Source organism: Balaenoptera musculus, chromosome 17 (genome assembly GCF_009873245.2).
Source record: "Balaenoptera musculus isolate JJ_BM4_2016_0621 chromosome 17, mBalMus1.pri.v3, whole genome shotgun sequence".
Lineage (NCBI taxonomy): Eukaryota > Metazoa > Chordata > Mammalia > Artiodactyla > Balaenopteridae > Balaenoptera > Balaenoptera musculus.
In genome coordinates this window covers 68,935,229-68,950,010 of record NC_045801.1, presented here as the reverse complement: position 1 = coordinate 68,950,010, position 14,782 = coordinate 68,935,229, and the positions used below count along the sequence as shown (strand labels likewise).

At 41.9% G+C, this 14,782-nt stretch overlaps 1 protein-coding gene across 3 annotated transcripts in view; it reads left to right on the top strand.

The window, feature by feature from the left end:
* The first annotated feature begins 8,516 nt into the window (after positions 1 to 8,516).
* Positions 8,517 to 14,782, top strand: part of TRIM55 (tripartite motif containing 55) — a 42,063-nt gene continuing 35,797 nt past the window's right edge. For all 3 annotated transcript variants that reach the window (XM_036830712.1, XM_036830710.1, XM_036830711.1), the window contains exons 1-2: positions 8,517 to 8,838; positions 9,376 to 9,548. In XM_036830712.1, the coding sequence (XP_036686607.1) occupies positions 8,671 to 8,838; positions 9,376 to 9,548 (341 nt within the window). In that variant the 5' untranslated portion in view covers positions 8,517 to 8,670. The remainder of the gene's footprint in view (positions 8,839 to 9,375; positions 9,549 to 14,782) is intronic.

Here is a 14,782-nt window from a genome sequence, read left to right as displayed (position 1 = left end):
AGAACACACACAAAGTCTTTTCTGGTAATGAAGTCTCTCTATCCTAATTTTCTAGAATAGAGCCATGAAAAAAAGCTGTTGAAATGATATTGCAATTCTCAACACAAAATATAAACCTAGACAAAGGCAGAGATAATACCTTTTATGAGGATGACAATTGAGAAGTGAAAATACTTTTACCTTATTTCCATTTTAGGATTCTAGACAACCTGTATATTTTTGTTACCAATGTGTACAACCTGCTGTTTTTTATTGGCGTGTCTTTCATTTTCTAGGGCAGCTTCCATTTTAAATTCTTTTCAATAAAGTCTCTTTATTGAATGTATAATGATTCACTTAAAATACATCATTTTTTTTTCGTGAAAACAAATTTACAAAGTAGGAAAAAGAATCCTTTTATCAGATGATATGTCCCAATTTCTGGTTGGGATGACGGGTGTTCTAGCTGGTGGGCTGGAGGAGCTGGCAGTGAAACTATAAGAACTACAAGAGCAAGAAACGGGTAATAAGTAAAGGAATTGTTAGCAACTGCACCCCAAATTCGGGTGGAGAACACATGTTTGGGACAAGTGAGCTGGGCAAGAACTCAAACAATATCTCAGGATCAGCAACTCAGGTGTGGAATGGAATTCATATAAAAAGTCTATAGATATAAGCTGAGAGGCACTATTGCCTAATGGTTAGTCATGTGGGCTGCAAAACCTGATAGACTTTCTTGTCTTTGCCATTCCCTATCTCGGTGACTTTGGGCAAGTTGCTTGACATCTTGGTACTTCAGTTTCCTCATCTGTAAAATAGGGATGATAATAATGGTACCTACTTTTAATGTAAAGCCCTTCTTACAGTGCCTGGCACATAGTAAACACACGGTGAACATTAGCTGTTATCCGTGTATGTTATTAGCACGCCATAGAGGGAAGGCCTGGAGGGAATATTCTAGAGTTTATACGAGTGTTTATATAAATATATATGAAAGTGCAGGAAAGAGGTGCTTGGATCTCCTCTGCAGGGAAAGTACAACAATTCTAAAAATACAAACTGATGGTTAAGTGAATTATGGTATGACCATATAATAGTATAGCCTTTGAAATTTTATTTATTAAGAACTTCTACTGACTTGGGAAATGTTAATTATTGAATATTAAGTGAATAAAGTAGGCACAGAGCAATATAAACAATAACAATATAAACAAGCATGAATTACCTGTAGGAAACACTGAAGAATACATTAAAATGTTAATACTAGTGATCTTTGGCTAGTAGGATTACTGTGATTTCTTCTTCCTTAAAATTTAAAAATATTTTCTAAGTTCTGTAATAACCATTTATTACTTTAATTGAAAATATAGACGAATTCTAAAAACTTAACAGCTAACATTTATTCAGCACCTCTGACAAGCCAAGCACAGTTCTAGTTACTTCACATGTGTTAACTCATTTATTTCTCTTATAAAGAAAACACCAGGCCCAGATGCCTTCAGTGGTGATTCTACCAAACATTTAAGGAAGAAATCACACCAATTGTACACAAACTTCCATAAAATTGAGGAGGAGGGAGTATTGTCTAACTTATTCCATGAAGCCCTCATTATCTTGATCCCAAAACCAAGCAAAGACATTACAAGAAAAGAAAACTACAGACCAATATCCTTCATGAACATAGATGCAAAATTTTTCAACAAAATTTTAGCCAGTTAAATCCAACAATATATAAAAAGGAAAATACATCATGACCAAATGGGTCTTTTCCAAGAATACAAGACTAGTTCAACATTCAAAAATCAAGGTAATTCATCACAGTACTGAAGAAGAAAAACTACACGATCATTTCAGTAGATGCAGAAAAAGCATTTGACAAAATTCAACATCCAGTCCTGATTTTTCAAACTGTCAGCAAACTTGGATGATAGGGAGAAGGGAACTTTCCCAACCTGATAAAGGGCATCAATGAAAAACACACAGCTAACATTATACTTAGTGATATGAATGCTTTCCTCTTAAGATCAGGAAAGAAGCAAGGAAAACCATTCTGGGGTCTCTAGCCAGTGCAATATGGCAAGAAAAATGAAGTAAAAGACTTCCAGATTGGAAGGGAAGAAATAAAACTATCTCATTATTTAAAATACTGATTATATGTTGAAATGATAATAGTTTATATAGTTTGGGGTTAAATAAAATATATTAATAAAATTAATTTCATTGGTTTCTGTTTTTTAATGTGGCTACTAGAAATTTAAAATCTTATATATGGCTCATATTTGTCACTCACATCTTATTTCTATTGTACAGTTAGGTCAGAGAGGTAGGTAGGGGCCAAATCATGTCAGGCCTTAGGGATCACAGTGAGGATTAATGTCTTTATCCCTAGGGGTAATATGACCATTAATGGGATTTAAATAGAGTGTAACACATGAGAAGCAGATTGCAGAAGGCAAGAGTAAATTCAGAGACATCAGTTAGCAGGCTGGGGCGGAGGGGAGGTAAGACTAGATTGTGTGCATTGAGGGTGGAGCCCAGTGTCCTTGATCTTGGAGCCAAGGTAAGGAGTTCAGACATGGCCATTGGGAAGGCCTTACGCTAAAGTATTTGCTACTTTTAGGGACTGTCACTGTTTATTTCTGGCATGTGAACTATGCCAAGAAATGTTCAGAGGAAAGTACAATATGTTAGTTTTCTAACATTTCCTTAGAGATATGTATGATGAAGTAAAATTTATAAACAACAGATTTGGAGAAGGATTAATTATCAAGAAGAAAAAAAGCTTTCAGCCGGAAGTTTGCAAACTATCTAATGAAAGAAATGCCACTTAGCTTCTGTTAAGTACTTTTCAAGTTAATTTCATTTTTAGTTTAGCTTTTGTAAAATGTTTCTTTTCACTAAAAAATTTAAAATCACATATTCAAGCTGCCTATTGCCAGAAAAACAGCTAAACTGAAAAGATTGACAATGTAAACAGAAGGAAAATGTTAAGCATTTTGTAGATGTCAAGAGTCCTTGGTGTAAGAAGACGGACGGATGGGTGGACGGATGAATGGATCAATATTGCAGGGAAAAATTAACAACCTCATTGTCTTAGTTTAAGAGGACCTGGTCTGTAAACTATTAAGCATTGGCCTTTGTTTTGGCATGGGATTAAAGTGATTTTCAGGAGACTTAACTGGTGCTGGAGTTGACCTGAAAGTCTCAGTCCACTCATGACCTAGTGTTCCGGTCTAACTAAACCTTCTTCTCCAGCGATGCCTACTGTCTGCCTCCATATCCACACAGTCTGGTGTTTCTCTCCTTGTTTTAATGATTTTGTCGACCACCAACTTTCTCACTTCTGGTGGGTAAAAGAAGGAAGAATTCTCCTTCCTCTACCTTAGAGAATGAGCTGAAATCAAGATCAGCCTTCCAGTTCCTCTTGTTTTCTCTTCCTCCAGGGCTGCACTCTGCCTCACTGCTTTGCTTCAAACTATATCTATTTTTTACTTCCCTTTAGCTCCACTTTCCATCTGTCTTGTTTGATGAATGGCTAGCTAGTTCCTGGAGCTAAGCCTAGATTATTTTCAAGTACCTGGATTTGCAATTATGTATGTTAAAGAGACAAAAAGAACATGGGTAAATGAAATGCTGAGGACATTCTGGAATCCTCAGGAAGTATACTGATTCTGACACTGATTCTCTGGGAACTTTCTAATGCCTCCTATTCCCCAGAGTGCTCTGTCTTGTTTTGCAAGTTGAAATCTAGAGTTGATGTTGCTTTTCTAACTATTCTGGGGTTAGAGGAGTTTCATATCACCCTAACCAGAAAGTACAAAATCCACCAAAAGAGAGGAACCCAGTTCCTGCCAGAGAATGCTTCATATATATTTCAATTTTCCCCAAAGGTTTTTTAATATCTTATGTTCTAGGACTGGTGTCCAATATGGTGACCTCCAGCCCCATATGGTTATTTAAACATGTTTAAATGGAATAAAATTAAAAATTCATGGACTTCCCTGGTGGTACAATGGTTGGGAATCTGCCTGCCAATGCAGTGGACACAGATTCGAGCCCTGGTCCAGGAAGATACCACTTGCTGCGGAGCGGCTGAGCCCGTGCACCGTAACTGCTGAGCCTGTGCTCTGGAGCCCACGAGCCGCAACTGCTGAGCCCACGTGCCACAACTACTGAAGCCCACGCACCTGGAGCCCATGCTCTGCAACAGGAGGGGCCACTGCAATGAGAAACCCATGTACCGCAACAAAGAGTAGCCCCCACTCGCTGCAACCGGAGAGAGCCCACGTGCAGCAATGAAGACTCAATGCTGCCATAAATAAATAAATGAATGAATGAATGAATGAAAAAAAAATTCAGTTCCTGAGTTGCACTATACACATTTCAAGTACTCAATAGCTACCTGTGGCTAGAGGTTGGCCAGCACAAATGTAGAACATTTACATCATTGCAGAAAATTCTAATGGACAATGTGCTGTAGAGTATGGGGTGGGGTAGCTTAGTAGATGAGTCAAAAGGTATCATTCTGCGCAACTACTTAACTTCATTGAGCCACAGTTGGCTCAATGGAGATAATAATATCTACTCTAGAGAGCTATCCTAAGAAATGATTGGTACTCTGCAAATATTTATTATGTTTGTTGTGGTGGTGTAGTACTAAAGTAAGGGATTGTAGAACCTCATTTTCTCCCTCCCTGAGATTAAGAACATACTGAGATCTACATTTCGCTGGACCCTGAAGTCTGGGTTCATTTGGCCTGGTAGCTAGAGGTTGAAAGAGGTCAAGAGTCTTCTCTTTCTGTTGTCACCCCTCAGTGCCAAGTCCACCGTGGGTGTAAACTCAGGTTCTTAGGGACCCATCTTGCTTCCTTTGACTTATCTGGGGGATTTGGGAAACTTCTGGAGGACGTGAGAGCCATGGTGGTTTTGCTTCAGCTTCTCAATGTGTCTAAACACACCCGTACCGCAGTGTGGTAGGACTCAAGAATGGGGGGAAATTGGTTCTTCAAACTATGGCAACTTCCTGTGTAATTACCCCTGATTGGTTTCAACCCCCTGTGCTAGGGTGTGGGTAGGAGAGGGGAGGAAGTCATGCACCACCCCTATAGAGTCCAGGGTACCTTCAGGAGACTAAGCTGGTTTTCGCATCTCTGTGGAGGCCCAGGTCCACTGCAAATTCCAGAGCCTTGAAGCTGACTTCAATTCTGATTCATTTCCAGAATTTTTGCCATCTCTCAGACTCTGAATGATTTGGGAGCAGACTAAAATTTTCTGGTTCCTCCCTAGGAACCAGAGTGCTACCCCCGTGTCCCACTCCCAACTCACATGCCCCCCCCTATAGATGGCTGGTCTCTGAGAGGGGGAGGAGCAGGAATGGAGGAAAGAGTATGAGGAGGGGAAGGTGGTTCTTATCCATCAACTTGGCTCTTCTTCCTGCGGGCTTCTTGCTAGTATCCTCTGTAGCTTCCAGGGGCAGTTCTAAGACAAAATGAAAGGCAGAGAGCAAGAAGGAGCAGAGAGTAAAAGGAGAGGGTAGGGTTCAACTCTCCATCAAATAATTCACCTGGGGATTCTCAATGTTCATGCAGTTTCAGAGTGTTTTTTTCTACAAATACTGCTAAGTTAGGTTATGAACCCCACTCACAGATAAAAGAACTGAAATCCAACTAGGTGAGGTCACATTCCTAGGATCACCAGGTGAGGTGGACATGGGAGCTGGACCTCCTGACTCCCTGTGCAACCTCTCACTGCATCATCTTGGTTGCTCTGGCTCAGGCATCTGAGTCACCCCTGAGGATTCTACTCTCATAGCCACCAGAGTCCATTTCCTCCTTTCCTTCCCCACTGCCATTCATCACCCGGTGCCAGGGCGTCATGACCTCTCACCTAGGCTATTGGCAACAACCTCCCATCTGGTCTTTAGCCGGGTCACCTTCACACTGACCTATCCCAACCACCACTGAGATTAATTTCACCAATGCACAGCTCTCAGGGAAACGTCCCTGTGAGACACTCTCAACGATTTCCTGTTGCCTAATTTATTAAGTGGTAAAAACTCTTCAGCCCAGTATTCATGGGCTGCCAATGTGCCAGAAGCATGCTCTGCACTCCAGCCCAAAGCACCACACGCTCTGAGCGTTCCTGGCACTCCTGTCTGCTTCTGTGCCTTCTCTTGGAAGCCCCACCTACGCCCCACTGCCCACAGAACGACATGCCCATTGGTGTCTAGGTTCCTCAGTGGATCAATGCAAATGCCACCCGACCCATGAAGCCCTCCTGATTCCTCCAACTCTGGAATTCTCTGTATTTTTTTTTTTTTTTTTTTTTTGGTTTTTTTTGGCCGTGCTGCACGGAATGGGGATCTTAGTTTCCCGACCAGGGATCAAACCCGCGCCCCCTGGAAGCGCAGAGTCTTAACCACTGGACCACAAGGGAAGTCCCTGAAGTTCTTTATCACATTTTGTTTTGTACTGGGGTTCTGTATATGCGTGTCTTATCTCTACTATTTATTAGACTGAGCTCCTTGAGGACAATGACCTGTATCTTGTTCGTCTTTCAAGACACATGATAAACACTCAACAAATATTTTTTGAAAGAATGAATTCCTCTTAAAAGGATAGGCTTGGCTATAGTGTATAGTATTAGTTTAAGTGCTTTTCCTTAGGTTGCAAGGTCTTTTACAGTAGAAACTTCATCTTTCTTAGAAAATAGCTCTCATATTTTGCTCAGACCTCCATAGCCCATGTAACAATAAACACAGTTAACTGTCTAGGCTAGGTGAACTGAATTAACTCAGTAAAACAATGTCACCAATTCCCTTCTTCACTGTAAACAGACATTGAAAGGAATAACAAAATTCTCCAAAGATCCCTGAAATGTTTATGAATACGTATAACTTATTATTAGTTAATAGAGCTTATTAGATTCTCAATAAACTCTCAGTGCACACAGCACTAAGGGCACACATAACCAGTCACAACGATCTACTCCTTACTGGTAATTAAGTGCACCCTGGGGCTGTGTTAACAAAATGTGTTCATTGTATGGGGTTTTTTAAATCAAGGAGAAATAAAGCTGCAAATTCATTACATCAAAAAATAGACATGTGTTTCTTATTTCATTTTGGATCTGATTTTAAATCTTTAAATAAAACATATAGATGAAACAGTTGTTTCACAAAATCCTGGCAAATATCAGAATTGAAATTGATGACTCAAGAGCAGACCAAGAATTCTCAGAAATGACCAGGGAAACTATCATTTAAAAAATCAACTTGGTAAATGAGACAAATGCAGAGGGGTATAGATATTTCAGACCAGGTAAAACCCAGGTGTGGAAGCAGGATTCCATTTTCACTTCCACTGAAAATGGCACTGATATTTGTCCCCCACTATATGGCAAAATAAAATAATGAGTCTGCCACCCCATGTGCCAGTTACTACCTCATTACTGATTGTTGGTGCAAACTAAAATTTTTAAAGATTGCCAAATTTTTTTTGTGTTTCTAGGTGTGTGTAGGGGTGGTGGTGTATAGGATGAAGGAGGATTAGGAAAAAGAGAGAGAAAAGAGCATACTAGAGCTTTATTACACAACTTTAAAAAAAAATTGGATCAACTGGTGTTTGGATTTTTAAAAAATTTTGCGGGGCTACCCTGGTGGCGCAGTGGTTGAGAATCCGCCTGCCAATGCAGGGGACACAGGTTCGAGCCCTGGTCTGGGAAGATCCCACATGCCGCGGAGTGACTGGGCCCGTGAGCCACAACTACTGAGCCTGTGCGTCTGGAGCCTGTGCTCCGCAACAAGAGAGGCCGCGATAGTGAGAGGCCCGCGCACCGCGATGAAGAGTGGCCCCCGCTTGCCACAACTAGAGAAAGCCCTTGCACAGAAGCGAAGACCCAACACAGCCAAAAATAAAATAATTAATTAATTAATTTAAAAAAAATATGTACTTAAAAAAAAAATTTTGCGGATACTTTTATGGTGAAAAGATTTGAAATCAGTTTTTAAGTTGAAATTTTTCCCATTTCACAACCCTCACAAAGATGAAATATTTAACACTAAGCAAGTCTTTTTAGTTGATTACCCTTGTGAAGCCAGGATAATGATATTCAAGACGTGCTTTGTTTGTTTTCACCTAAGATAGTATGATCATGCTACTTTTGGTGACTCGCTTCCTAAATTCTCAAGACAGAAATGGCATTCGTTATACCGTGAAACTCTTGGACTACGTTCTCCCCGGTCCTGGAGAAGCCCATCACCCAGCCGTTACTGATTTCTCACAGGGGGCATAGCTCAGTGACTCGGCACCAACATTTGCGTTTGTTGTTGACAACTGTCGGCTTCACCTCCCTCTCCTCACAACCCCATCTAAATGGGGTTTGTAATCCTTCTTCCCACCCACTCTCTTCACTCCCTGGGGTGGGAATGTTGGCCTCTGTTCTCTGTCACCTGTCAGAATCCATCCTCCTGTCACTGGCTTATATGGACAAGTCTGTCTGCTGTCATGTGACCCTCGGCTGCTAAAAACAGCTCCAGCCCCACTCTGAACCTGGGCCTGAAACAATGTCCTCCACGGAAAGAAACGTAAAGGACACTTGATCACACAATCCTTGGAATTATTTCCAGGAATCACTTGCAGAAACCATTCGAAGCACCCTTTCCCTGGCAGAGCGCACAGGGACGGCCAGGAGATGAGCGCATCTTTGAATTACAAGTCTTTTTCCAAAGAGCAGCAGACCATGGATAACTTGGAGAAGCAACTCATCTGTCCCATCTGTTTAGAGATGTTCACGAAACCCGTGGTCATTCTCCCCTGCCAGCACAACCTGTGTAGGAAATGTGCCAGTGACATTTTCCAGGTAGGTTTGTTTGGAATGTAGGGGGTGGAAAAGATTCCCTCTTCTCCGAATCAAGCGCTTAACTTTGAGGTCATTTCTTTAGAAAGCTGTATAAGGTTGCATTTGTTAAAAAAAAAAAAAAAAGTTTTTAAAGTGATTTGCTTTGTATTTTGCTGTCAGCCTCCTTCTTACTCTCAAATCTAATTTTATTTCAATACCAAGAATCATACTTGTTTAAAAAAATTGAATCTGTCTCAAAATTGTAAATAAATTACTGCCCAAGACATTAATGTTGGAGTTTCTGGCTGGAACTTTCGGTTATGAAAATGCTGGTTGGAAAAGCACCTCATGCTGAAGATGGTACATGGCACTTGACTGTGGATAAGTGCTGGGCCTGCAGTTCAGGACCACTTGCTGATAATGCCCTAAGGGATGATCTCACAGCAAGCTGAAAGCAGGAGTTGATGTTGTTCATAGTGTAACAGAGAGTGAAGGGAAGCCTCTGAAAAGCTACCTGTGGCATTACTCAATTCCTCTTTTCTTGCTTGGCGAGAACAGGCCTCTAACCCGTACTTGCCCACAAGAGGAGGTAGCACTGTGGCCTCGGGGGGCCGATTCCGTTGCCCATCCTGCAGACACGAAGTGGTTTTGGACAGACATGGGATCTACGGGCTTCAGAGGAACCTGCTGGTGGAAAACATCATTGACATCTACAAGCAGGAGTCCACCAGGTAGGGTTCTCCTGTGTGTCAGACACATCTGAAGCTTGTCTTTATTATTTGTTTGTTTGTTTTAGTGGGTCACTATACTGAATGCTTGTTTACCAATCAGGGGCTAATTGTTTTATAGGAAAATGTTTTTCCAAGTCAGTCCTTCCCAATGGGAGTGAGAGTTGCTCTTGGGAGGAGAGAAGGAAGCTGGGGCCCATGCTTTTGTATCAATTTCAGAATGAAGTAACTCATTAACACTAATCCAGTCCAGATGGTGATATTGAAAGAGGCATAATGCTGCCCTACCCCCAGCCTTGTATTACATCCCTTGTAGACGTTTCTGCGCTACACAGCTCCTTTATAGCTGCAGATTCTACACAGCAGAAAAATTAGAGTGCAAAACTTTACAGAAAATGAACAGAAATGGCATCTCCCAAAATCGGCCTGTCCTTAGTTCAGTCAGTCTCAGTTTAAAATTATCTAGAGGATAATAATAAAAACAAAATCCTCTGACATAGTTAGTCATGGTAGTGACTCTGGTAGCAAAGCAAGGTAGACTCCTGGGATTTAGCAACTTGGAGTTTAGAGACATGGGAGGAAAAAAAATGATGGAGCTCAGGTTATGTTTCCCTATTCTCTAGGTTATTCTTCCTGAATACTCGTGGCATTCACCTGCTGATTGACACGCAGCATATACATCAGTCATCTTTTTATTTTTTTGAAAAGGGCTTCTTATTCATCGAATCACACTGGCTATAGAATTCCTTTCCTAGAGACAACACAGGGGGAGTTCATTCCTAGAAGTGCTGGTGTGAGGAGCCCTTTTTCAACTGTACACAAGGCAGTCAAGTCCATAGCGCTTGACAGCAATACTGAGACCATCTAGAAATGATCTCACTGTGCTTCCTAGTAGGAGACACGGATTCACGGAACATCTGCAGGGCTCGAAGAGCCTGTGCTCTTAGAAGGAAAGCTGTTCTATAAATCGAACATATAATTATTATAATTGCTATGGCTATTCATTTCTGCTTAAGATTCAAAACTAAATTAGGTAGTGCCAGGATATAGATGGCACTGGGAAGAAGAATTGCTGATGACATATTGCAGAGATACAGAGTGGGCTATTTCCCTTGCTTCCAAAATCTCTTGAGAAGAAGGAAAGTACCGCTGTTGTAATTAAGATCTGATCTCATTTTTTTTCATTATTTTAAGATGCAAATAGATACACTGTCTCTTAAAAAAGTTAACCAGCCAATTAATAACCAACTAATTATTAAGGCTGTTTATATAACAAGTGATTCAGTGCCTGCAACAGTGCCTTGCACAGAATAGTTGCTCCATAAGTACCAGATGTTTAAGCAACACCATAAATCTTCTTACACGTTCTATTTATTGCAATAATTTTCTGTTTTGCTACTTGCCACAGTGAGAGCTTGAATGATGTGAAATAATAACAATAATTGTTATGTAATCCCGAGAAGAGGAGATGTTAAAATCTGTAGCGTAACACTACATGACACATCCTGGCTTTAAAGTCTATGCAATGCATCTGCCAAAACTAGTGCCTAGGTGAACAAATTAAAAGCAAGGAACCAATTTCTAACAATGAAGCGCACAGCTGAGTAGCCTAGTGGTGTTTTTGTGATTATCAAATTCTTCTTATGCTGCTGTTTCTTGAACCTGAGACTTGCCTTTGGGACATTTTTAATTGGTAGCAAAACCACAAACTGTACAGAGAGCTCGGGCACATGTTTGGACATAAACCCAGTTGTTCCCTGAGGGCTGGCAGCTTTACCAGCCCAGAATCCTAAGCCTCAGGGTATGTGAGGTGACTCTGGAATAACTTTGATATACAGAGTGAGATGAACCCTGGCCCACATTAAGGTGGCAGCAGAAAGGGCAGGGGCTGGTCAACTCTGGCCTCCCACAGAATGGCTAGAGATTGTAGGTCTCAATAAAACCTGGGCTTCTTATCTAGAATTCTGCCTGGTGCTGAACTAGCCACAGCTTGGGGGTGGTGTGGGGGTGGGGCGATGCGAGAAGGAACGAATTTCACTAATATTAGTAATGAACATAACGGGACTTCCCTGGTGGTCCAGTGGCTAGGGCTCCGTGCTTCCACTGCAGGGGGCACGGGTTCAATCCCTGGTCGGGGAGCTAAGATTCCACATGTCCCACGGCCAAAAAAAAAAAAAAAAAAAGGAACATAATAATTAACTTTAAAATACAGCAAGTCAAACTAATATGTGTTGAATATGCGTCAGCCACTGTTCAGGGTGTTATACACATGAATCATGTGTAATTCTTTAATTCTCACGAGTATTTTAAATATGTTATTGAAAGTAATTCCTATGCATATGCATATGCATAATTTTAAACATTCCAATCGCACTACAAGGCCTCTAAAGAGAGCTGCATTCCCTGCCCTACTCTCTCTTTGCCCCCAAGTCTCACTCCCTAGAGTCGGCCACGTTTAATTCTTTCAGCTGTTCTTCTGCCATTTATCACCCAGTGATGTGTGTATGCTACTAGCAGGCTCCTATTCTTTGGTTTTTCAGTTTTAGACATTATCTATTGACTTCACTGTAGACAATTAGGGCTGAGCCCCCGCGTGGTTGGCTTTACCTTCTACTTTTCTTTTACTCTCCCCTGGGTTGAAACCCTTGTTTCCTGGATCCTTTGTCGTCCTCTTTGTTGGTTTACTCTACTGTTTTTGTGGAGCACATCCTCAAGTAATCCCCTAAAGTGTGCAAAAAGTCCTTCTCTTTCCAGTACCCCCCACCGCCCCGCTCTGCACTCCTGCCTTCTGGGTGCCTGGCCTCTGCAGTCCCAGGGCCTTTGCCTGTAAAGCTGTAAAGCTGTAAAGCCTGTAGGGAACCTGTAAAGCTTGAGCAGCTTGTCCTGTGCGCCTTTACCCTGCAGGCTCTCAGCAGAACCAAGACACATTTCAAGCAGGTCACTTCCCTTCGTCCAGCTGTTCCCAGTTTCCAACATTTGGTTGCATCTCTCCTCTGCTGTCATTTTGCTCATTTTTTGTCCTTATTGATTTATACCTTTTTATTCCCTTACTCTCATTTTAGTGGAATTTCAGCAGGAAACATAAATAAATAAATGCATGCGTTCATTCTGTCATATCTAATTAGAAGACTCCTAGTCCAATTTTCAGATATGAGTAAAAGCTGAGCCTGAAAGAGTTGAAGGAACTCACCTAAGGCCATACGGCCACCACTTGGAGAAACTGAGTTGGGATTAAACTTTGAGATCAGTTTGACTGTAAAAGTACTGCCTGAACATGGAAGCAACCTAAGTGTCCATGGACATATGAATGGATAAAGAAGATGTGGCACATATATACAATGGAATATTACTCAGCCATAAAAAGAAACGAAATTGAGTTATTTGGAGTGAGGTGGATGGACCTAGAGTCTGTCATACAGAGTGAAGTAAGTCAGAAAGAGAAAAACAAATACTGTATGCTAACACATATATATGGAATCTAAAAAAAAAAAATTGCTCTGAAGAACCTAGGGGCAGGACAGGAATAAAGATGCGGATGTAGAGAATGGACTTGAGGACATGGGGAAGGGGAAGGGTAAGCTCAGACGAAGTGAGAGAGTGGCATGGACATATATACACTACCAAACGTAAAATAGATAGCTAGTGGGAAGCAGCAGTATAGCACAGGGAGATCAGCTCGGTGCTTTGTGACCACCTAGAGGGGTGGGATAGGGAGACGCAAGAGGGAGGGGATATGGGAATATATGTATACGTATAGCTGATTCACTTTGTTACACAGCAGCAACTAACACAACAATGTAAAGCAATGATACTCCAATAAAGATGTTAAAAAAACCCAAAAGTACTGCCTGCAATGCCTCATCAGCACCAGATGCCCATCCTTCAGGAAACTTGAGGATGGTCCCCGAAACCCCAGAGAGCAGAGGGAACAGGCTACAGACTCCCTGAGACTCGCCTGCGCAGAACAGCTGGGGGCCACAGCCAGCATCTGGCACTGAGACCCGAACCACAACTGAGAGATCGGACACCCTCACCTCATGAAGTTGCCTTTGCGTCTTTATTCTACATGCCACATTTGTCCCAGGTCTGTTATGTGGCGTAAGGTGTCTGAAGGTTTTCATTCTATGCCCATTTGTAAGTGGGGGAATGCCTCTCGGCCTGTGTTGCCACCTGAACAAGAACAACCTAATAAGGAATATTGCAGGCAGTCCTTGGTCTGTATTGAATAATGAAAAAGTAATCACAATCGACAACTAAATGAAGAGCCCATGGCTGTTTCCACATTTTCAGTATTGCATACCCTGCAAATATCTGAGCCCTACAATATCGTCTCTGGTCAGAGCTGCTAACATCGGAGCAGCACGTGGGACGCAGGCTACCCTCGGGAAATGCCTCGGGGAGAGGGGCCGCAGTAGCATCAGCTGTGCCATCTCCCAGTTAATGTGCTCTGGACGCTTGCTTGACATTTATTACGAGGTGGAGGTACAGGGGAGGGAAGGTTTTAGAGGTAGAGAAGCCTTTGGCCAAGCAGAGACTGAATCACCACTCCTAGTCTCTAGATAACCCCTGGAGGCCTTTGTCATTTATAAGTGGAGTCTTCAGGATGTTGTCTGGTCTTTTCCTTTGCCACTCAGGAGAGCCAAGTGACTAAGCTTTGCCCATAGTTCACACGCCTTCTCCAGATGAGCGGTTTTATGTTAGAGCACAGGGAACACTGTCCACGAATCTGGCAAATTCCCTTTTACTTCTCATTCATTCAACAAATATGTACTGAGCACCTACTCTATGCAAGGCACTGTTCTTGGCACTGGGAACCCAGCAAAAAAGGAAACAGACCATGGCCCCTGCCCTCATAGAGCTCACATTCCAGTGGAGGAAATAGACCATAATATATATAATGGAATATTATTCAGCCATACAAAAGAATGAAATATTGCCATTTGCAGCAACATGGATGGACCTAGAGAATATTATACTTAGTGAAGTAAGTCAGAGAAAGACAAATATTATATGATATCACTTATATGTGGAATCTAAAAAATAATACAAATAAATCTATATACAAAACGTAAAAAGACTCACACCAGGGCTTCCCTGGTGGTGCAATGGTTGAGAGTCTGCCTGCCAATTCAGGGGACATGGGTTCGAGCCCTGGTCTGGGAAGATCCCACATGCCGCGGAGCAACTGGGCCCGTGAGCCACAATTACTGAGCCTGCGCGTCTGGAGCCTGTGCTCC